General features: G+C 37.0%; 1 protein-coding gene across 9 annotated transcripts in view; it reads left to right on the top strand.

Moving 5' to 3' along the window:
- The window catches only part of HMGCLL1 (3-hydroxy-3-methylglutaryl-CoA lyase like 1), an 85212-nt gene that overhangs the window by 50059 nt on the left and 9479 nt on the right, over positions 1-25674 (top strand). For 4 of the 9 annotated variants that reach the window (XM_063389383.1, XM_063389387.1, XM_063389392.1 and 1 more), the window contains 2 exons: positions 160-348; positions 23989-24114. In XM_063389383.1, coding sequence (XP_063245453.1) covers positions 160-348; positions 23989-24114 — 315 coding nt within the window. Of the gene's footprint in view, positions 1-159; positions 349-1242; positions 1371-9610; positions 11633-23988; positions 24115-25674 lie in introns of those variants that run through there. The other 5 variants (XM_063389388.1, XM_063389386.1, XM_063389391.1 and 2 more) reach the window with 4 other exon arrangements.

Below are 25674 nucleotides of genomic sequence, written 5' to 3'. Positions count from 1 at the left end.
AGTTTTCAAGAATGAATATAGGGTGTCTGATAAATAGATCCACCACAGTAGGTCAAAACCTAAAACCTGTACAAAAGTATGTCCTTTGTAATGTATGTTCTTGACTCTATTTTAAACCCTTTCATCCTGACCACTTGGTGTTTTTCTGTTTCTAATCAGGTATCTAAGCGGCTGTACAGTATGGGCTGTTATGAAATCTCTCTGGGAGACACAATTGGTGTGGGGACACCTGGAAGTATGAAAAAAATGCTGGAAGCTGTTATGAAAGAAATTCCCGTGAGTGCTCTTGCTGTTCACTGTCACGACACGTATGGCCAAGCATTAGCCAATATCCTCACAGCCATACAGGTGACTTGGTTTCTCATTTTATATACACAATAATAGTATTTTTGTTTTAATTCAATGTGCAATTTAAAAAAATCCTACCATTAAAGAAATCATTAGAGGAGAAAAAAGGCAATCAGTAAACTTTAGGAAAGTAATGCTCACACATCAGATTGTCTACTGGTATTGCTGTTGCTTTTACCAGGAAATGTCAAACCTTATCTGTTAATTGCCTTCAATTACATACAAAATCACTAAGAAACAGTGATGATTGATGTCATTGACAACAGATGAAGGAGGGACAATAAATAATTTTTTTCTGATATCTCAGATTTCATGTTCTTAGGAACATCTGTATGTTTGTTTTCCATTAACCTAAAATTTCTACTTTATAGATGTGTCTAAAAATAAAATGGCATAATGCATAATTACATCTTGATTTCAGATGAATAAATCAAAAATATTGGTAGTTATATACACAGAATAGTCTAGATAATTTTATCACTATTCATGAGCCTTCATTATTCTTTTTTTGTTTATCAGTTATGCCTTCCAAGTAAGATTAGCAACAACTTTATATCTTATTTAATCAGCTTTCAAATCTAAATAATCAAAGTTAATTTCTGTAAAAGTTTTTTTCCCTTATGTTGATTATTTTTCAGAATAGGACACGATGCAGAAAACAGACTGCAAGTTCTAATGTAGTTTTTGTAAATATATAATTCTGAGAAATATCTTAATATGCATATGGCTTTCTAAGGAGAACTACTTTTACTAAATGTTATAGAATCAAAAGCTATTTACAAATTGTAGCCCTTTATTGCTATTTTATACTTAATGGCATCTTCTGTTTCCTTGCAATTCACACAGTCATTCTGAAGGTCAAAGTTTTCTTTGTCTGTCTTGTTATTTTGGCAGAGCTCATATTATCTTATTTAGATACAATTGTGTTAACAGTATTGTGGTATATGCCACAAGGAGGAAAAATGGAAGTTTCAATATGGGAATCTCCAGGTATTGGATTAAATAGGGAATGACAAAAACTGGTAAGAAAGGTTCTAACTTTTGCTCACAGCATATACTCTTCATGCTTACTCACTTTTACTGTTGCAAATGTGCGTGTATGTACCATGGGATAAATAAATTGCTAATTTCACAGTTAGCTTCAGTTGCAGATGCAATAGCTAAAAGCATGAAAACCCTTGAGCATGGGAGGAGTTGGCCATAAAAATACTTGGAGCACTGTTTTTCAAATCCTTCCTTAAAGTAATTTCTGTCATGGTGCCTACTAAACACTGAACAATGGCTATGCTTTGTTAACTCCAGTATTTTTTGTAAGTGATTCTTGTCTCATATTTACCTCTTGCTCCTATCTTTTTATTTAGTTCCTAAATGAACAGTGTAGGAGTTAAAGGTTAAAAATCCTCTTAAATACCTAATTTGCAGTTTAGGATAATTAGCATGCAAATTTGAGAGAGCAAAATACTTAAAAGAAATTGCTATGCAATCTTCTCAGATTTCTGGGAAGGCGGGGTGCCTGAGACCCACCAGAAAACTTCCCTCTGTTGTCAAGGTCTCCTACAGTACACGTCTAAAGGTGCTGTGGTTTTGGCTGAGCTGAACTTGTCATAGAGTTTGCCAAAAGTCCTTGATGAAGGAGGCATTACACAGTCTCTCTGACTGGCTTTGTGCAAGCAGCTCCTTGGCTCACTTAAAAGAAGGTCCCCAGGCTTTTGAATCTTCAAGCAGATCCTGCACCTCACAGTGCCCTCTCTTGTCTCTGGTCAAAAACCCAAGGGAGTTAGCAGTGAATTACAACTGCTTCAAAAGCAATACTTCTAAAACAGGGACTCCTTCTAAATTGCAGGTCAGCTGTGTGGTAAAGTGCTAAACCAAGTGGATCAGACTGCCCAGGTCACTTCTAGTCCCTGCTGTCTGGCTTTTCTGTGCTTTTATTTCTGTCAAAGATACAGGAATGGCAGAGCACTGGAATAAAACTCCTTGTCTTCAATTCAGCTGCTGTTTCCTAAACCAAACTCCTCTCAGACACAATCCCTTTCCCTTCCCCCTTTATGGGTCTGCGTGACCGACACAATATTTCAGTAAGAGTGAAATGTATTTGGGGGGTCGTAGAAGTAATAGGCTACAGGTATTGTTTGAAAACGAGTTTAAAGAACATTCAGCAGACAAATTACACTCTTCCTAAGGCATCGCTAACAACCCCAGGCTGAGTACTGTTGTATTGTATATTGTATTTCCTAAGAATTAATGAATGACAGCTGGGAGGCCACAAATCACTCTGCACTAATTCATGCATTGCTTCAATGGGAGATCTTCTAGGAGTGGAAAGAGTTGCTGGTGATTCAATAAGTGATTTTTTATACAGATCACATTGTTTCATGCGGGATTATACTACCCAGAATATTTTCTTTCTTTTGGGGCTGATCCAAAGTCATCTAGAACTGACAGGCCATATCTGTATAAGAAATTAGCAGGGCAGTAGTCTTGCAATTTTAGTATTCAGTTTTATATGTGTTGTTTTAGCAAAAGGATAGGTAGTGAAAGATGGGAGAGAGATTAGCCAACTTTTAAAGCATAAGTAATTTTTTGAATTGCTGAAGCGAATAATACAGATAGAAAGGAAATTCACTTTATTTTATGAGAAGAATCTGTGTAAAAGTATGAGGAACATGAAGTGATGCTTCAAAACAAACCAGTAAACATTTAAAGTAGAAACATGACTGGCTCTTGTTTACATGGCTTAATATAAAACTACAAGAGTACAGAATTCACCAAAGACACAATTCAGAAGATGGGAAATGGTGTGGACATCTAGTTAAAGGTTATGGTATTTTGAGTAAAATTGCATGTGTGGGTTAGCTAATGTGACAAACATATACTGTAGCTAAATAAATAGTAAAACATTTATAGCAAATTGTTACAGACCTCCAAGGGAGGGTAAAAAGATGGGTCAGGAAACTTCTTTCTTGAGAGGCCCTGGTAAGGTAGGCCATTGATCCGAGATTTGAGTTTTGTTGACAATTGACTCCCATTGTGTGTACAGAATGGTTATGGAAGGGAAAGTATTTAATGGAAATGTTAAAAAACTTTTTCCTGTAAACCTTGTGTGGTTGCCAGAAATAGATTTGTCTGTCTTTATAACATATATAACATGATAAAGAGTATGCTAAGAGCAAAGAGGATATTTGTCTGGCTGTGATACCACAGCCATAGAATAAGGGAAACAATCACATGATAGTCCCATAGAATTTTATCAAGCTCAAATTGCTGTCCTAATTCATTAAAATGAACTGATCCCTACATTATGAGGATCAAATTCTAACTTAAAGAAAACAAGTATAAAACTCTAATGACTTAGAAGACCAAGGATTTTTACCACCTTGTGTAATCATGTTCACCTTATAGGACACAATGAGATGAATGAGATTGATTACATGCCAAATGAAACTTCATTTTATTAGTTCTTTCTTTTTCCAGAAAAAGGGAATTTTGAAATAAAATACCCACTTTAGTACCAGAAACAGAATTTAGCAAGCCTGTAATTAAACTTTCAAGGTTCAGACTGCAAAATCCAGATTTGAGAGTCCATGTTTTTATTGAAAAGATTATAATATATCCCCTTTTAAAGAGCTTAAAATATTTAATAATATTTTATGAATTTCTTTAGGATCCTTGAATGTTAAAGATGAAATAAGCTTAAGAGAAATGCAATTCCCAATAAGAATGGCTGACTGCTGACCTTTTTTCCTGCATCACTTAACTAAATGGATTCTAGCCTTTTGGTGTATGCTGGAGACCCTAACTAAGCTGCATACTTTTGTGCATCCAGTTTACTTCTGTAGTAAAATTCAGGTTCACTCAAAGGCACTCTATATTGGCCTGGCTGTTTTAACTGCCAGAAGCAGGAGAAGAATCTGAATGTAGGTGCTGAAGTTCATGGTTTATTAATTTACAAAGATAGTTTTTTACAGGAATAGAGTTCACAACAGCCGGAAGCATGAAATAGTAGAGCCTAAGTTAAGCTACTAAAAAACCTCCTGTGTTTAAAATTCCCTTCTCTATGATTTACGTGAACTTCCATGCAAAACATTAGATGAATGAATTTTCCTTCCAAAACCATCTCCTAGATGTACCTGTCCATCTTGTCCTTTTTTTTTATTTTTGTAATACAGGATTTGGGTTTCGTATCTGTTGAGCTTGCTTGAAGTCACAAGCTGTCATGGCCTCTTTCAGGTGCAGTTTAGAGGCCAGCTTGCTGCTGAGATCTCTTGTCCAGGAGCTGTTTGCTGCTAAGGATCCTCAGTGAAGGCTCCCTCTCCATCTGGTGGGGGCTTTATACCTGAAGCTCTAGTGCTTGGCTCTTGCCTGAGCCACTCTGCAGCAGCCTTGCAATTGCACTTGTGCCATCTTGTACCTCTCTGATTCTCATTCTCATCCTCACCTGCTGGCTTGACTTACTGGCTTACCCTCAGACCTGGCTGATCTTTTCTTTCTTGGTCATTCTATCCAGACCTGATTCAAATCTTGAATCTCTGACTCAACTTCTTGGCTTTGCTTTTCTGGTGATGTTGCTACCACTGCCTGCCTCAGTATGACTCTGGGCTCCTTGCTTGCCTTCTTTTATGGAGTAGTCTGTCCTTGCTGCTTTTTAGGACAGTTGAGTCTTTAGAGAAGGGACTGGAAACCAATAACCTGAGCTTTAGGGATGGATTTTAGTGGCATGTAGTGGCTGAGTGCTGAGAGTTGGCAGATCTCATGAACTTTGATCTTGGAGCTCAGCTGGAGGCTTTGTCTTGCAGAGGCAAGATATTCCTACTCAGTTAAATTCAGAATGCCTTTTCTGGTCTCTGGGTGTACACAAAGCCCTAACAGTTCTCCACTTGCAGCTCTGTTGGTAAAAAAAAGACTCAGGAAAGCCTGATAAATTTGTGTTGCTGTCTGACAGCACTTAAACATCTCTCTCAGGTGCCAGATTATGTTCACTGACATTTTCCTTTTAAGTTTTCTGGTCTGCATTTCTATGGCTGACATAAAAGAATATGCCTGTAAATGCCCATAGTGATGAATTTCCAAATAAATACATCTTATGTACACAGAACACTTCTGTAGTAGAAAATTCACTTAACATTTGTATCCTGCAGTTAGTTCTTTCACCTTGGATTTGTCCGGCATATTTTAGTAGATATCTACAAGGATGAGGGCTCATCCTAGCTTATCTCAGTGAATGACTAGTAGTTCCAGCTGGAAGCCAAGCTAGTTAGGTTCTGAATAGAATTGAGTAGTGGGAAAACAAAATGATGGTAAAATGACATGAAGATATGGATAGAAGTGGTGGAAAACTGAATAGGAAAAAGGCATATGTATGTGTGTAGTAGTTTCAGATAAATTGTTTCAGGGTTTCTGTTGGTGATTTATTACCTTTTCACTGAATTAAACATACAAACATGTATACAGTCACCAGTTCATCTCCTGATTTAAAAAGAAGCAAAAGGATAATTTTCTTCAAGTACAGTTTTATGAAACTATGGTGTAAAAAGTTTTAAGCACAATTTCTTTAGTTTAGTTTTCACGAGCTTCATGAACTGATAAAGGAAAAAAAAAAACCCAAAACAATTTCTTATCATCCTTCAGTTTTAAGGAACACTGTCTTTTTATTTTCCTGAAAAGTGCAATCATCGCTAGCCATAGTGCAGTACAATGAATTGACACTTTTGTTTTAAGGCAGAGAAGATAGATAAGTAACTGAAAAGTGTGAAGCCTTGCATGTACTTATTGTGCTAGAAATTTCTCCTGTAACAGTGAATATGAAATTTTTAGCTGTGGAAGCCAATCCAGCCAGATTTGCTACACACATTAAAAAAAATACTGGGTTTGGGGAGTTCTATAGTAACTGGCAAAATGAACTTTTTTTTAAACTTTTTAATTTTATTTGTGAAACAGAAATAAGGCTTATCTCTTTTACTTTGTGAAGTACTAGGAAAAAAACAGAGGCAGATCATCAGACAAGCACAGATAATTTTTATGAAGATTTAAAACTTAATTTTTGAAATTGAAATTTATAAACAGAATAAATTTCAAATTTTGTGTAGAATGTACTTTTCAGATTGAAAAAGCTAAGGTATATGAGTGAGGAAATGATCAAAATACATTATCTGAACCCTGTACCTTCTACTTCTTTTATCCCGCACAACCTTCCCCTCTGAAGACATTATGAAGCACAATGTGAGCATAGCAGAGACTTGCTGGGATATTGAAAAAAAAATTAATATGTTCACATTCCTATTTTGAGGAAAGCATAGAAATGGAAAGGCTTCAGCAGACCTCACAAGTTTGCTTTCCTCCACTGTTTACAAATACATGTCAGGAAATTGCAGAAGTTTTAACAGAGATCTCCAGAAAGTAATTTCAAGGTTCAGATGGGGAAACATTACAAAAAAATTCAGCTTGACTGAGAGTAGCTGTACAGAATTCAGGAAGGGCTGGTCATGCTTCAGTATTTTGCTGGAATTCTTTGAGGCAATCACTGCCAATGAAGACAAAGGATGTACAATGGCCATCATATGCTTTGATTTTTCAGAAAACAGTTTACAGGGTTCTGCACTGGAAGTTCATTTTAAGGTGTGGAGGCATGTAATAGGTGGAAAGTTGGCTAAATGGCAGGAAACAAATGGATTATGAAACAGAACTTCTTTAAACTGGAAAGCACCCATCAGCAGAGTTGTGGATATATTGGCTTGTGGATCCTAGGTTTTCCTGCTTAAATGAATAATTTGCAATAGTGTAATGCTCATGTTAAGGCTAATTGTTCTAGCTTATAGAACTTAATTTTTTTACAGTTTTAGATCTCCATTGTGCGAAACAGGATAGCTAGCACAATTTGTATAATGGAAATCTGTAATATTCTAAAACATGCAAAAGAAAATGTTTGAGATCAAACATAAGAGAATGGGAATACACAAAATTTCTGGTAAGCAAGAGACTTTATTACAACATGCTTGTTCTTTTAAATAAGTGTATTCCTAAATTTCTACTTTTGGATTTTTCTAAGAATTAAATGATCCTGGGCACTCACTAGGTATATTCAGGGTTTGAAAGTATAAACAGTACTTTTGAATTACTTGTTAGCAAGTTAGGCAAAATGTTGGCAGTAAAACAAAATTCTTTAGAAGATATCAATTTGCCATTTTGTTTCTGTTTCCTTTTTTTATTCTCCCTTCCCTGTAGAGATGACATAGCACTTAGCTAAAGCTAACAATTAAAAAAGCAGATGTTGGAGACGAAGTACCTGATATTAGGAAGGCATGTGAGTAGAATTGAGATTGAAATCCAGCGAGACAGGTGAATAAAACTATTTGAAAGCAGATATGTTAGGGGGGAAATGGCAGGTGAGTTATGCAAAGGTAGCAGGCTGCATTTTCTTCCTCTGAAGAAAACTTAAAAAGAGGATGTCTAGTTTGAGAAAGCAGAAAAAACCTTACATTTGATCAAATAACATTGCTACTGTGAGCAGTCAGCTAGTTACTATTGTAAGTGAAAAAACATACTGCATAAATGGATAAATCAGACCTACATATGGGAAGAAAATGAAAACATAGGCATTCATGTTTAAAATCTGACAGATGTTTTCCAGTATTTTTGTCTTTTTTTTTAATTGGTTTATGTTTTTGCCTGTAATATCAGCAAAATAAGGAGTTAAGCAAATGAACTGGCAGCATCACTCCTACTCTTTTCTCAGATCAGTACAAAAGAATTAGCAACTGTATTTTTTTTTGCTTTCTGCTGCTTTTTACAGAATGTGCACAGTATGCAATTTCTAAGGAACTGAAAGCTTTTGACCCCTGTCCTTATGCTTCAGAAAAACTTGATAGTCTGAGAGTCCACAAATAAATTAATCATTACTATTATTACAACTGTTACAGTATAATTGGGAAAAAAACCTAAATGGTAGGCTTTGTTTGAAGGTTCTTATTGTTTGAACATTTTAGGATAGGAAGGGGAATATATTTGTTATTGCGTGTTGAAATAGCAGTGAGAGTTCCTAAGGCAAAGATTTGTTTACATGCATATACCATAGGTAGCTTGTATGTATGGTTTTTATTTGAAATGAAACTTAGCATACTATAAAAAATTAATGAATAATAGAAATATACATTGTTTTAGCTACCTGTAATGTGCTGATTGGATTTCAGAAGCTTTCAGACCTAGTTACTGAACCAACAAACCTCAAGTCTAAGTCTGTTTCAGAATACTAAAAAAGGAGAGCCTTCATCAGGTATAAAGTATTCTCATCTTCAAATTACCTCACTAAAGGTGACTTGGAACAGTAGACATGACTTTCCTTTGGCTTACAATCAAACCTCAACTGTCTTCTAAAATATTTTTAAATATTTGATTTTCACATGCAAATTTATGCATCTTTATATCTCTGCAAATTCATGCATACTTATCACTCTATGTCTGAATGCCATATGAAAGGAAAATCATTGCAACAACTATACAAGTAAATCTGAAGTGGTTTTAGTTTCCTGTCTTAAGAGCAAAGATAATTTCTATACAAATAGTACTGAAGCTGTGTATTTATTTTAAAAAATAATTTGGCCAAAATATTCTTTTTCTGTGTTTGTGTCCTCCTTGGACTCTTCTACATTTTTTTTCTTGCAATGCTGTTTTGTTGTATCTTGCCTAATTGTGTCTTAAATACTTTAATTTCTGAGTTCTCCATCCTGTAAGTGGCATTCATTTGCACATTTCATTCTGCAGTGTCAGTGGTACATTCCAATTTAAATTTCATGATCATTTTCTGATTCATTAAGTCTAGAACCATTAAGGCCATACTGATTTGGCTGATCAGTACCTAAAATGAATTTCTAATACTGCTTTCATTACTGTGCATTTGTCCTCTTGTGAAAAATAAGCAGATTCAGAGAATTTACTTTAAATGGTTCTCTGGTCTTCATCAGATTCTGTTCTGCTGCATCTTTAGTTGTCATATCTGGAACTATATTTCACAAAAGGGAAAGGAACTAGTTTTAATCAAATATGAGAAGACAATTCTGGTTTTTCCACCTTTTTCCAGATTATAAGAAGCTTGTGCATTAGTGCTTGCAAACAAGGCTCCCACAAAATAGCCTAGAATATAATTTAGATACGAAATTAGCAGATTATAGTTGCTTTTTAGGATAATACTCCACACAGCCTGCTAGTGTCTTTGTCCCCTTCACCTTCTCCTTTGTAATGTCTTTTTGTCATTCTTTGCCTCTGTCAGTGCTGAAGCTGTGTAAATATCCTGCTGGCAGCTCCTTGGCAAGAGGAAAGAATGATGTGAACCGTGCTCCTGCATTCACCTAACCTGAATGTTTTCCCTGGTACTTATGTTAATTTTTTTTTCTCTCTTTCACTATTTTCCTAGTCATTGTTTGATTGTTTTAATCCACACAGCCAGAGCAAAAGTCTCTTTACAGACCTCCTTTTATCATCCCAACTGTGTCTTGTTTAACTTGACTATTTAAATGGCTAAGAGTCAGCATCATCCAGTTCTGAAGTGGACTGGGCAGCAATCCAGCTCTTTTTGTTAGAGACAGACATTCATTTTTTTGGACTAGAAACAAATTACTTCCAAATGCTGGAAATGTAAGAAGGCTTTAAAAAAATGAAACAGAGTTTCAGGTGTTTATCGAACAAATTAGTATAAAATAGCTTTCAAAATGCTAAGCCACATTTAAAATAAATAATTAGTACTTTTAGAAGCTGCAAAAATACTTCACTAAAACCTGAAATCACTGATCTTTAGCATGCATAAAAAGTATAGTGAGGGCACACTGGTGTCAAATTCCCCATGCATATTTCTATTGTGCCTTGGATTGCTTGCATAAAAGGTTATATTTTGGGGTGGTTTTTTGCATGATCGTTTGCCTAGGCTGGGTACGGGTATAAAGTCTCTAAAGATCTTACCACATCTTGATATCTAAATAGAGTAATTTATTTATACAAAAGCACATATCTGAAGGCAAAGAGTTCTGAGAGCGGCCTTATTCTACAACCAATTACAAACCTAGGCAAACAAAGTCTAAACAAGACAATAACTAAAGCATAGAAATCTTAACACACAGAGTTCTAATGAAACAGCAAACAAAGCACAGAATTCCTAACAAGCAGAACTAGTAAGACTATAAGCAAAGCACATATCTGACATTACAGCCTCTAGGTAAATCAGCCTCCCATCTGACCCCAAGCAGGGTTTTCCAGCCGTGGGGTCACAATAACAGAAAGGGAACACAAGATCACAGATCCCAGACAGGGGTCCCGGCCGCAGGGATCACAGTGGCAATGGAGGGGTCCCCAGCTTGGCAAGAGTTCCCGAAAGCAGGGTCACAGGGACAAGGAAGGGTCCCGGGGTCCCAAACCCTTGCAGTTCCCGGTTGCAGAGACAGGAACCCTCACAGACTCCCCAGCAGCCCCGAACAGAGTCCCGGGGCAAACACCACAGGGGAAAAGGGAAGGGACGGGATCGCAGAGGCAAGGGAGGATCCCTGGGGTCCCGAACCCTCGCAGGAGGAAGGGACGGGACCCCAGGGCCCAGATGCCAGGCTACCTTTAGATGATACCTTTAGAATCCCATTCGGCTCCCTGGCAAGGCTCCTTCCTCAGGCTGCAGGAGGTGGAGGTTGGATCGATTGATCAGATTGATCACTTGACCAATTCCTCCAATCCATCCCCCTGACTGACTGACACAGAGGCTTTTTATCCCAAATTGCAAAATGCATATTCATATTTTTTATCTACACACTAACCAATCTAGGTACAATTCTAAAGTTCGTAAAACTACGAAAATCAGCGTCAAAACCTACGCACAAAGCATATCTATTAACGTAAAACTCTATCTTACTAGCATAAGGTTCTACCTTGTTGTACATAAAACTCATACTAAAAATTATAAACAGTACCCTACTCTATTTTTGTTATGTCTGTACTCTATCACTAAGCCTGAAGCTGTGTCCTTCTACACTGAACTAGGACTTAGGGCATGTAAAGCTTAAAGCTAAGGGTTAGATTTCTACTTTGTGCATTTAAAGCTTTTATATATTCTAATTTTTCTAAAGGCTTTAATTCTATCTCTGTACTTTTCACTCTCTGTGGAGGATCCATGGAAACATGGACTCCGACAATCGTTAGTGGTTGGCTGTAGGTTTAATGAGATGACTGCCTGTAGCAATCAAAATTTGAACTGATAACTGTTATTTTACAACAGTGTTTGATTCAATTCCTAAAAATGAAAGTCTTGATTATCTAGATGAGTGGAAAATAAAGAGTTTTCATTGGTCTGAAGATTGTTTCTTGTGCCTGATTCAGCATTATGTAAGTACTCATCCACAGAAAGACAAGCTAGTTCTCCACAATTGTCCCTTTCAGTTTTATGGTGTCTTGCTTGTCTCTCCCACACCTTCCAACTTCTACGACAAATGAAATGGGATTTCCACAAATACAATCCTACAAAACAAGCTCATCTCAGAACCCATCCTTGCAAGCCCATCCCATTCTCCCTTCTCCCTTCTCGTCATCCTGCCACAAGATGCATTTATCCCTCAATTCCTATCTCATTAGCTGCCATGGTAATTTTAGAGATAAGGTTGTATGTCTCAATAGTTTGCATCCCTACCGTTGCCATATCACTCCTTTAAAAGGTTGCCACGCCCAGCATGTCCTGGCCTCTCTGGCACTATGGCCAATGTATTGCTATGTAAAGCTTGCATCCTGAAAACCAAACTCTTACCTTCCAAAAATCCAGACTGACAACTATGGATGATCCCTAAAGGGTGCTAGTTCCCAGACTAGCCAGAAATTGCTTGGTGGAGCTCTGTCTGCCCCAGGGCAAAGCTGTGCCAAGGACTGCACACAGTGGACAACTGAATTCCAGTCCTGATGCCATTTGGGTTTTTGGTCATATATATAGCCACAAAAGAGCACAACTTCCTGTGCATTAGCCGCACACAAGAGAGATTTTTGCTGTCATTCCTAGTAGCATTTGTGCCATTCCACAAGTGGCAATCCATAATAATATCTAAGGATGCCTTTGGAGATAAGACTTTAGAGGTTCTGGTCAGCTCTGTGTGCTGCTGATGTCTCTGGGGATTTGAGCTAACAGGCTGGACACTAAAAAGTTATGTGGAGCAGTGACAGAAATAAAATACAGCATTTCAATGCAATTTTTAAAAGAATTGTGAAAGAAAAATTTCAAAAGTTTGGTCAAGATACAATTATTTTAAATACCTTTAAAACCTTTTTTTTTCAGAATTTAATTCCTCATCTATTTTACATTCTTTTTTGAAAATAAATTATTTCTCTAAGTGTTGCTTGACTTATTTTTAGAAGTTCTCCCTATAATCATATGGAACTTTATTCTGTACACATCAGCTAGAAGATAAATGGCTTTTAGACATGTTTATTTTTCTACTTGATGGGAATGACTCCCTCTTCCTTTTTACCCTAAAGTAGTTTTTCTTAAAGTTTAATAGCAACTGTAAAAAAAAAGGACAGAATCGCTACAATGCTTCCCTCTTGGAAATTATTTTTTTCATGACCTTTCCTTATTTGTGAGTGTGTGTATTCTGGTTTTTGCCTGAAAAAGAGGACATTGCATGGAACCTGCATTTCAGACTGAAGCAAGGATCAGAGGAGTTTGCCATGGTTGGAACAGGCTTGGGAAATGACAAATCCCAGGGTCTCCAGTAGGGAAGTGTAGTGTTTACAGGATGATGCTTCCTTCCTTTTTGGGCAGCTCTACAGACAGCTGTGCTGAGGGGGTGGAACTGAACCTCTGGCCATTTTTGCATATTTACAGCTCCTCAGAAGGAAATTTATTATCATCTAGCAAACAGTGAAGGAGGGAGAGTTACTTCCTATTCTGAGATGCATCAAATAGCTTTAAACAAGATCTATGGGTGTTTTCTAAGGTAAATTAAACTGCAGAAATTCTGTAGATAACTGTGACCAGAAGGCTGGAGTTGTGAACTCACTCCAGATGAGTGTTGGGTGGATCTTTGCAGCTTGAGAGGATAAGGGAGCGTTTGCATAAGTGGAATAAGTTGAAGATGACTCTTAGCTAAGACAGAAACCAAAGCTGATGTAGTACTTAAAGTATGGCAATAATTTTTTCTTTCTGTGCTGTGCAGAAGCAACACAGAAACAGTCTCCTGAGTCAAATAGTTTGTCATTTATCTTTTTTTTTCTTTTGAAATATTGCAGTATGAATTGAAACAGCCAGGCATTCAGAAATAAACCTTTTTTATAATTTTTAAACATAAATGAATGGTAGTGTTATACACTCTGTAATTTTTCCTGCTTGCATGTTTTCCAGCTTGCCTCTTTTCTCTTCTTTGTTGCTTAGTGCAAATGATAAGCACTAAGATTGCCAGAGGCAAAAGATATGGTTTGCTTAATGGAGTCCATTCAGATGCATAAAGTAAACAATTAGAGAAAGAAAGATTTTTTTTTCTGATCAGTGTTCATAGCAGTTAAATTTTGCTTGCACTAAGAGTTGCAACAATAGGAAATAATTTTTAACTTGATGGAGTATTTTTTCCTCTAAAGAGTAAACCAAGTAAACAAAATAAAATAGATTTAGCAGAGCAGTATAACATGCATTTATAGCAAAATATAAGATGTTAAGTTAAATGCCTTGTTAAACAAAAGAAGTGTTCTGGCTATACTGCTGGCAGATTAATTGGATAGACAATTACAAATGTCTTTTTATGAAAAGGAACTTCCATCAGAATAAGAGAAAAATATTTTCAAGACATTTTACATTTTGTGGCTCCCCACCTTAATGCTACCACTTAATTAGTCAATGTATTTGAAGGGTAGGCAGTGTAACATACTTAGGGACTGTAATGTGATTAACATTATAAAGTTAGTCCAATTATAATGGAACAGTAGAAAATGACAAACTATCACACTTTTTAAAAAGTTTCTTGCATTATAATGAAAATTGGGATGAAAATTTTATTTGAAATAAAAATTCACTCTCCCTAGGGTGTCCAAAAAATGTCCTATTTGATTGCATCTTCTTTGCCCATGTTACAGTAATTATTGCTACTGTATAATCCCATCCTGGAATTCTACTCAAGGCACTGTATTTTTGCGCAAAATATAAAGTGCTACTTCCTTGAAATTATACAGATGAATGACTAAAACATATATTCCATGGCTCTTAAAGGGAGATTGTTCCTTGGTTCTGAATCTTTGCAGTAGATTTTCCAAGACTGTAGTGGTCTCATTTGTTAAGTACATTTGTCTGAGTCTTGAATCGAATAAGGATGTGCACAGCCATTTGCAAGTTCACAGGCTATTTAGCAAGAATGGATCTTAAGAAAAAAAATGCCATTAGAAGTAATATTTTTTCTTGTTAAAAAAAATATAAAGGGAATAATCAAATTTCAAGCAAACAGAAATATCTGGTACATTACTATACTATCATGTTTACTGTAATATTGCCATGATTTTTGCTTAACTAATTGGGAAACTAGTCTTTAGTTACTCTAGAGAATGAGGTGAAGAAGAATGAATACATTTGGTTTCAGGTTTTGTTTTATGGCATTTGATGAGGTTGTATTTTTTACTCTTGCAATCATTTTCAAAACACAAATACCAGTGAAGGGAAAAAAAAAAAAGAAGCAGGATAGCTGCTGTAAATATTTTGTAAAATTCCCATCTGAAGCCCCTCAACCTCTGCTAATTAGAAGCCATACAGTGGAGATTGACAGAGTAAATTACCAGTTAATGTTTACACAACAAAATGTATGCCCAGTACAATATCCTACACTGATGTTACTGAAACCGGAGTCCGGAAATGTACAGTGGAAACAAGACGTGGTACTTTTCTTGTGCCAATATAAACAGCAATTATAGCACAGTGTGAGAGAAGTCATAAGAAATACTACTGCGTATCAGTAGTTCAACAAAGTCAGCACTTTTGTGTAATTGCAGGGGAAAAGGGCTGAAAAACATTACAGATCTCAGCAAGAAATGGCCCTTTATACTTTTAAACTGATCCTTGATAAAACAATGCTGGGGTCATGAGAAGGCTACTCTGCCAATTTTGCTTCACTGTGGGATCCATTGACATCTGGCTGAGCTGCGGAAGCTGGAAAACTTCTTTAATATTCTCTTGACAGTAAAGTGGACATGTGGAAAACATTCTAATCTGTTAATCTTTGGTGCTCCTGAAGAAAAAGGACATTTGGCTTTATACTTTGTGATGATAAATATTGTCTCCAGTCTAGCTGTAAATAAGTTAAAAGCATTTGAATGGAGGATGCAGTTCTTATTTGCCATATATGGGAGAATATGCATGTACACCTGTGCAATCCAGAAGATGTAACAAAGATTTTTTCCCCTAAGGTTAGTTTACCATACATCTTGTAAATCCACTTTTCTTTATGCTGAGTGTGGTTTGTCAATGAATGTTAGTGAGCAGAGTCTCTGAACCTCTGTATATCCTACATACTAAAGTAGAATAAAGTACTTTTTCACTCAGGGGATTCTGAAAATAGAATTAAGAGAGATTTGAAATAGTTGTTAAGTCTGAATAAAAAGTGCAGGTTTTATTTAACAGCATTAACTGTACAAGTTATTTTTGGTTGACTCTAAATCTAATAAGGAGTGATAGTGAATGATGGAGATACATATCTGATCAACTTGAGTAGGATGCACAGTTGTTCATTTCTGTTGTGAGACTTGTCTCCAGAAATGAGAAGAGGAATCTCTCATATTAGAAAATAACTGCTATAAAATTATATTCTGTATTCCAAGTACAAAGCATCTATTATGTATATTAATATAAAATGCAAAAGTTACTACAGATTATGTAAAGATCAAAGGATTCAAAATTCTACATATCCTTGTAGTACATTCTAAAATAATCTGAAAAATTCTTACAATGCAAGAAGGCTCAGGCTGAATTAAAGTCAGATGTCATTTTAAATGCTGTTATTTTATTCCTTTATATACCCTGATGCTGATACACGATAATGCTACTGTGGAATGAAAATAGTTCTGCTCTACTTTCCCTGTGTTTTTATAAATGCTGTCATTGCTGCAAATTAATTTTAAAACAATAGATGTTTTCTGCCATTCATCTATTTCATTTACTCACATTGGTACAAGGTGGTGTCCACTGCCACTTAGTGCATAATGCTGCAAGTGTTCTGATTATAAGAAGTGAGGGAAATTACACCTCCAGGAACAATTTGGTCATCAAGTTTAAGCTCAAGAGTGACTCAATCCAAATTGGTCTTCCACTAACTAGAAGGGTTGGGAGCTGGCAGAAAGCTAGCAAGGGCAAAAAACAAGATTGAAAGAATTTGTAGATTCTTTCTGAGGTACAGACACGGTAAAAGGGGTACATAATATAGAGTAACTTCATTATATGCTCCCTGAATGTAGGAAAAAAGGGGCCTTTTCAAATACTGTCATGCTTGGGTCAGATTTGCCATTCTCAGTGTTAGACTCACATGTTCCACATTTGCCATGTGCACTTCAAATACTAGACCATTCAAATCAGTGACTTTCCCTGATTTTCATAGTACTCCACTGCCCTTTTCAGTATTGTGGCTCACAGAGAAGTGCACTGTCTGCAGCTTGCATCTTAAACATTGATTTTTACCTTCAGTCAACTCATTCTCAGCTGATGTCCCATATTATGATAATTCAGCAATTTTATTTTAGTGAATGTGTGTCTACTCAGCTTATCTTCTGTGAGCCATCCATGGAAGTACGTGGATATTTTTTTCTTTCTTCATTGGACCTTAACAGTGTGCAGCTCCAAACATTTTTTATGCAGTCCCAGCTAAATTTTCCTCTCCCAAAGCTACCCTCAGTAACTTTACCATGGAGTTAAGTAATCATCTATCTCCCCTGTCCATTCAAAGCCCTCTGTTTATTTTCCAGTTTATTTTTAGCGATTTACAGTGGCATGTAGCATATGAGAAAAACCTCATTGTTACCTGCTGATGTGTAAGGGCACAGCAACCGGGCACAGCTGTTGCACCTCTGGACTAAGTTCTATCTCAGCCTACCCCAAAGCTCCCCTTTGCCTTTTCTGTCTCATTCTCCCTTTCCCTCCAGATCCCAAGATTATTATCTTCACTGCCCTACCTATTTCATTGGTCTTCGGACTGTGTCCAAACTGTCTATAAAACAAATACCTTGTGTTTATAGATGTGGTTATTTCATGACATAGTAAGCAAATAAATTGTTAAACCATCACAGGTTTGCTTGAGAGCAGCAACTTTTGCTGAAGAGTGTCTGGGGCAGTAGCTGCTTACTTTGAGTCAGCAGCAGCATCTGGCAATGCCCTGGTTTGCCTGGGGAGGGAAGGAAGGGAGACTGGAAAGTCACTCACTGTTTTGATGATCATTGCTTCTTCATGGGTTCCAACAAGACCTTGGCGTGCCTCCTGCTCCCCCTGCAGCTTTCTGATCTTTAGCAAGGGAGAACTTGAGCTGAGCACAGCCCCACACCAGCAAAACCCAGTGTCTTTAAATAAAAGAGTGCACATATTCCTAAAAGAAGCACAATAAGCCTGCATAGGTAATATGAATAACGATTTGTGAACATCTGCTTCATTAATTGTGTTATGGCAGACGATTTTTATTAGCATTCCAAAATCTCAAAAACAGTCTCATGTTGAATGGAGTTGATTCCCCCTAAACATCCGTGAATGTTTTCTGAAGAACCAGATCTGCAACACAGACCTCACTGCTAAGGCTTTTTGTGCAGGTGATGCATTGTCAGTCAGAGACACAGATTTTCCAACTCAGTCTCAGAGAAATTGCTTCACAATTCTTTGCTGAGGTTAAGAAAAATCATGGTCAGCTGCTGCTCTCCTGACCCTTGGACATTTTAACTCCCAGACTGACCAGTTCCTGACAATAAGGTGGAAATAAGGTGGAACTTCCCTAGGCTTGTAACTAAGTCCAGACTGGGATCTCTTAAGATCAGTATCTCTTCTGTGCCAGACTTGGGAGTGCAAAGCTACAAAAATATCTCCAAGAAACCCATGTAAAACTTATTGACTGTTAATGTAACAGAGTGTTTTTCTTCCCCAAAACTTGTTCCCGGAAGTGGCCAAGCCCATTTTTTACTAAAATTTTCAAAACAATCTAGTCTGAGGCAGATAAAAGGTATGGAAAATATAAGTTCTAGCAGTTAAAGGATGAAAAAGTAATAAACAACTAAAAGTGGGGCCTTATAATAGAAATTGTTAAGGAACTTAAACTCTAGATGTCATTGCCAGCTTTGCTTAGAATAAATGTGTCAGTAGCAATATGAAAAGATGCGTACCCTAAGTTAAAGGAATGCGGTATTAACCACCTATTTTATGTGGCGCGTCTGACCACAAATTGCTTGCATCTCAATATGTTTTGGAAGAAAAGGAATTTTTTTTCCCTCAATGAATGTATTAATTTTCGAACGACGTGAACTGGGAAATTAGAGATTTTAATGTAACAGTGACACCCTGTGGTCAGTAGGGATGGTGTTAACTCTGAAAAGCAGTTTTGCGATGTGTTAACCTTTAGCAAAAGCAGAGAAAAAAGATGCAGGAAGGAAATGCAGATAACTTCCAGGGATTTCCACTGAGAGAAGTTATCCCATTTTATTGCCTTATAGATAGAAAATTATGCTTTTAATTTCTTAAATACCAAAATAATATTTATTTGCATACATTTATTTTATTGAAATACAGGAGAATGGCAAGCTTTGATTTTAGACAACTTGACAGCATAAATTAGGGAAGGGTCTTTGTAACCACTGAACCTTTCAAAGCATTGCTGTCATTGTTACTTCTGTTTCTGTGGTTACCTCTCTGTCTCTACAGGGGAGGGTGTTTCTGCCAGATACCATGTAGTAGGGGGTAGCAGGCTGATGCCAGAGAGACACAGTAACAAGGCAGAACCACACCATTCCAAGAGGGCCAGCTAGGCACTGACTGGGCTGCAGGATTAAATAGCATTAGTCTTGTACTGCCTTTTCTGTGGGCAGCCTTTGACCTGACATATTGTCCTTCTTCCTCCCTGCCTCCTCCCTTCATTGAAGAAATGCTGAACCAATGCAGCCGCTCTTTGCCACATCCACATGCACCTATCCTTAAGACATTGGGAACTAAACTTCACAGCACTGTGGCCCCTTGACTTTGTGGCACAAATATTTTCCTGTTTAATGCATACCTTGTGTCCTTGATATTATGCTTTCAAAAATCTCATCGTTTAGAAGAAGCCTAATTTATGAAGGACCTGATTTATAGCTTCTGATTTATACCACATACTTTCCTGGAGTTACTGATGCTGACCTTGCCATTTTTAAGAGAGAAACAAACTTCTGCCAGACAAACCAGGTTTAAAGATCAATAAGGAAGGAGACTGACTGTCCCAACAAGAAGTTATGGGGAGCTAGTAATGCAAACTGAGAAACATGAAGCATTTATTTATTATTCACTGGCAATAATGGTTTCCTGTTAAAATTGGCTGTTTGACAAAGGTGATGAATTTAATTCTTTGCTTTCTCATTGGGGAATTAGGAAGTTAGCATAGGACAGGAGCAAAAAGTTCTCTGCCTTCTCTAGAGAATAAGTTCAATCTGGCCAAAGCTAAAGTTCGGAAGGTGTTCAGGAACCACTGTCAGGAATTCTGTGATTATCAAAAAGTGTCAAAAAATACTGAAGTACTATAGTTGTCTTGGAAGCCAAACCATTGTTCACCCCCACACATGTCCATGTGTAAGCAGCTCAGTGAGTGTTCATCTAGGACATATCCTATGAAATAGCTGCAGTACAACTTCTCATGAATGTCAGCACAATTTAGTGCCTGTCAGGAAGTGACAGTGAGACTGTGGACTTTTTACATATTGACAGTGAATTTTTTGCAAGCTTGGATTGCTAAAAGGATTGAAACTCATTATCTCTTGTAGAACTCTGACAAATATGGAAGATGTGATGAAGGAAAAGACCTTGTTTTAGATATTTTGTCAATTTTTAGGTTTTACTTTAGATCTCCTTTAGAGCATTAGTGCTTTTAATGACTGCAAAAGCAAAACTGCTTCATAGCTGCTCAGATGTGCAGAGGAGTTATTTATTAGGTGCTATTTTAGACTCTGTGCTTGGACAGGCTGGGCTGTAATATCAACCTCCAAATTAGTTAGTAGCACTGCTGAGGGATGTCTTCCAACATCTGTTTTTAACACTGTCAGGTTGGAGCTGAGAGTATGGATTATTTCAGGACTTTTTTGAATGAGGCCACACTGAAGATGAGCTGGAGTGGTTCTGCACTTGAGTCAGCAAACATATTATAACTGTCTGTACAACATGCAAGAGCAGACAGATGCAGCTAACCCCTTTGCTGAAATAGTAGTACATTGCAGTAGATATCCTATCAAAAGTAGTGTGGAGAGAACTCTAAAAGACATTATCTTAAAAGAGAGACACCTGCTCACTGCATATTAAGACCACTGATTTGAAGAACTGTCAGATTTGGAGGTCAGCCAGGGTTGCTGTATTATATATGCCGTGTTTAGACCTTGTCTGTCACTGGTTTAGTGTTCAAATAGCAAATACATCATGATAGAGATACAGTTTTAGAGACTTCATGTTTATACCATTTCTGGAAAGTAATTGGGCTAACTTTCCTGTACTAGGGTCAAAGCCATCCCCCAAGCATGCTACTACTGTAACCTTCTCCTTTTTTTGTATTTAGCCAAAACAGCCAATGATTTAAAAGACAGAGCAATTATCACTGTCCATCATGTGGAAATTACTGCTCCCACTGCTTAGCCAGCAGAAGGCATCAGGGTTTTATATGCTTCTGCATCTACAATAAGATAAATTGTCTGAGCTTACTCCAGCTTCTAGTGAGGGTACTTTGAATAAATTTGAATAACAAGGCTGCCTGAGAGTACAAGGGTGTGGTTAGACAAAGATGTGTTTCATTTTATCTTCAAGTCGCTGTGATATCCTGTATTCATCCATATAGTCGCCAGCACTTTCAACAATTATAAGAAACCTGTACCCCACTGCTGTGAGATTTGCACTGGAAATTCAGAACTATGCTGACATCACTAGTGTTTGTACAAGGATATCAAGAATTAATATGTATATATATTCAATACCTTTAGAAAACATGCCCTTTTAATGCTGGAGGATATTGTTATAGTTTTTGCTTACAGTTAGTGCCCTGTGAAGGACTGGAGCAGGCTACTGACTTTTTTGGCTGTTTTTTACCAAATGCTATTTAGTTGATACTTTTTCCCCATCTGTGCAAAAGGACAAGAATTTATTGAGGTAATTTTCTGGGATCAGAAAGTGACTGTTTATATGCTACTGAAGCTGTTTCTGAGTCTGCTGATATTCCTTGGGAATTTAGCAGCCATGATGTACCTCACCACATAATTTGCCTATAGTTTTATCCCCATGTAAAAGTTACTGAAAATGAGTACATGAAGCATGGATATAACCTTACAAATTGGGAAAACCTCCATGAAAGACACTTTCTTTTATCTTTTATTCTCTGAAACAATGATTTCTGATGGAAATCTTAAAATCAGACTGAGAGAGTAGGCATAGTAATGGGATCATGCTTGTATCAATGTGTACATCCACATATTAGACACCCTTTTCTGCCAACATTCACCATACCCTAAATCTTTCCAATAAGAAGCCTTACGTGTGTCTCTGCATGTACACTTGCAAGCTGAAAGCTGCCACTGTGGAGCTTGGAGCAATGACTTCTAGAGTAAATGTATGAATCTTAGCAGCTACATACAGCTAGAGCAAAAAGAGACAGAATTTCCAGCTGTCATGAATGCATATCCTGTGTGTACTGGACATAGATGTGTCAAATAACAAATTTTCTGACTAGTGGCTGACACAAACAAAGAATGTGACAAGCAACTGAAATGTGAAATATGCATTTTGATGATTCACTCCATAAGTCACAGATTGGTGTGCTTCAAAGAACAGTATCTCTTTTTAGAGACTCTCATTGTGAGAACAATATTAAATAGTACTCTCTTGCCTATCACAGTTATGCACCTCAGTTCCTTTGAGGTCTTTATTGCAGGCTTTTAGCAGCTACTTAGATCAAAATAATATTCTCTGTTCAAGAATAGGACCTAGGACAACACTTCATTCTTTATCATTGCTCTCCAGAGATGTTGGAAGTTCAAAGAGCCTGTAAATGATAAATGATAATGATAAAACTGTGGAACACACTGTTAAACCTAGAAGCAAATACAAAAAACCCAACCACATTAGGGTAGTTTATATCCGAACTACAAAACCAACTAATAGGTATATTTGGAAAGGGGACTTAAAAACTGCAACATGCAAGAGGTATCATTTGCCTACCTTGCCAGCTAGCTGTGTGCATGTCTGCAAAGGAGAAGCTCAGGCTCCCAGAGCAGCCTGCAGGCACAGGGAGGTTCCTCAGAAGGGAGATCAGCAATCTGTGCAGTCAGGCCTCTAAGCCAAACTTCCTGACTGCATGCGTGGGTAACAGGCATGGTTTAACCCCTGAATCTCTCTGTACTTGAAGTCAAGGCTTTGAAAATTTATGTCTGCATGGGAATTTCTGTCCTGAATTTCAGTCTGCCTGACCTGTCTTACAGTTTTGGTAAAATTATTCCTGTGGGGAGGGGACCCCTCTATCTACTAATGGCAGAGAGGAGCCTGTGTCTCTGAAGACCTAATAATTGTTCTGCCTGATTCCCTTGCTACCTTCTGATTATCTGTAGAGCCTGAATGCCTCCAGAGGCAAGGGGAAGGCTGAAGAGCCTTTTCTGACAAGGGAGACCCAGTGTCCTGCAGCACACACCTAACATGTTGTAACAGGAAAAGATTGCTTTCCAGTTTCAGCTTTATTTTAAAATCAAGTCACAGAAAGAAGAAGGTGCAAAAGTTCACTGAGTATATCAGTGGAAGTCACTGGCTCAATTTTTTGTCCCCTCCCTTTCAGTCTCATAGGGAAGACTTTATCCCATAGGAAGTGTAATATTATCTCCTGGGTGGAGTTGGTAACTGGTTTTACTACATTTTATCATGAGTATGCTGAATGGATCAGAAGACAGAAGATATTCAAATGCAGCAGTAAGAAAATAAAAAGCAAACAATTATGAATTTACCACAACTGAGAGCTTTTCAAGTCTTACTTAAGTCTAGTTTAAATGAGAAAGCCTAACACTGTGCACCAAGTATTCTCTTAAAAATATTCCAAGCTCAGAACCTATATATATCTATGAAGAACTTCCATCGATTGGGGTTTTTTTTGCATGAAAACTTCATACTAGATGCAGGTTATTTCAAAACATGAAGTTGAAAGATAAAGAGAGAGAAGCCTCTGTCTATAAGACAGCAATTATCTGCCAAAATCACATGTAATGGGCCATTAGTTCTTTGTTCCATATCCTGTGTTTGAAAATTCTAACCTTATAAAGATGTCAGGACTAAACCATTATAAGGAATTTCCTCCAAGGAACATATGCATTTATGGAGAAATGCATATTTTATGCACAGTAACTAATACATGTGACCTGCCATATATGAAAAATTAGAACTAATACTCTGTGCTGATGCTTCATTTTTGTGTTGTTATTTTCCAGATGGGAGTTGCTGTAGTGGATTCATCTGTTGCAGGACTTGGTGGTTGTCCCTATGCAAAAGGTGCTACTGGAAATGTAGCCACAGAGGATGTGATATACATGCTGAATGGTCTGGGGATCAACACAGTAAGATATTTTAATTTTCTACTTAAGACTTTAAGGAAAAAAATCTAGGAGAAATATGATATGTACCTCACAATAGCTTCTTCTGTACAATAAAATATTCAGAGGCCATAGTAGCCCATAGGTTTTGTAAACTCAGTGCTTTAATATGGCTTGACACATAACAGGAATGATGTTGTCTTCATTAGCAATTTAGACTAGAAATGGTTTGTGTATTTAACATAATTTGAATAACCTACTTCTTCTAGTTAAGCCAAAACAGTCTGATTATAGGAAATATACCATGCCCCAGGCTTCTTGATAAGATTGAGCAATCTGTTAACAATCTGGTGGCCAAGCAAGAATCCAGCTTGTCTTAAAGGTTGATACCAAATCCCATGGAGACAACCTCACCATCAAATGCTTAGTTCTTCTTTTGTTTGGTTTGGTGGTGGTTTTATTTAGGTTTTGTGTAATTTTAGATTTTAGATGTTGCAATAGCAAAACACAATGCTTTGCTTTTTGAATCCTTTCTGGCTAATTAAATAGTTTTTTACTGGATGAGAAACCTGAACCCTCAAAGTTATTGCCATTTTTGTCTTTATAAGGTTGATTGTTTTTCATACCATTGACAATTCTGTAAAATCATCATTGAAGAAAACTATTAATATGTTCCTTTTTGTGTAATGGCACAAAATGAAATTGTAATTGTTAATGATAGCCATTTGCAAGGAGCACTTTCTCGTATTCATCTCAACTATGCACTAAAGTTCTCAGTTAGTTGACTGAACTCACCTTAAGTTTGAGGCAATGTTGGACAGTATTTAACCATACATTATTTTAGCTTGGTTGGTCAGAGCATGGTCACAGGTTTAATCCTCATACAGGCCCATCACTTAAGAATTGGGCTTGATGGTCCTTGTGGGTCTTTTCCAACTCAGAGTATCCTGTGATATCTGTGAATTATTGACTTCAGATTGACTAGATACATCAAAATAATAATTGATTTTTTTTTCTATACTGTTCTTCAGTACACATAAACAAGAAGTGACCCGTGAAATTAATCTTTGGCAGACTAAATGTGAAATAATTTTGAAGTCAATGAGAATTAAAAGATTTTGCCTTCTGGCAGAAGTTTTTGTGATTTAAGGCACCTATCCAAGTTTATAGAGAATATTAGAGGCACTTTTCTTTGGAGTTTTTGAGGGGGAAATTAATTCCATGGTGTGAAGGAGTAATTCTGGATATACAGAATGATTACCAGGTATACTTACTAAGTACATTCTGGGTATTTATCTGAAGACACATTATTTTGTTGACAACCTTACAAACTCCTGTCCCATTCCCATCTCTGAGTTATGCTAATGAGTGCTGGGTTTTGTGCCCTCATGATAGCCCTCTTTGGTTCACAATACTTATATTAAGGAAGGCAGTATAAAAAGGAGTATAAAAAGTATAAATTCGTGTATTCCACTTAATGAATGTGAACTGTGGAGGTATGTTTCTTATCAACACATATCACATTATGCAGTGTTGCAGTGATGAAAACATGACTGTTGTGTAGTTTGGGGAGTTTATTTTGAC

Source organism: Prinia subflava, chromosome 2 (genome assembly GCF_021018805.1).
Source record: "Prinia subflava isolate CZ2003 ecotype Zambia chromosome 2, Cam_Psub_1.2, whole genome shotgun sequence".
NCBI lineage: Eukaryota > Metazoa > Chordata > Aves > Passeriformes > Cisticolidae > Prinia > Prinia subflava.
This window is presented reverse-complemented; position numbering and strand designations above follow the sequence as displayed.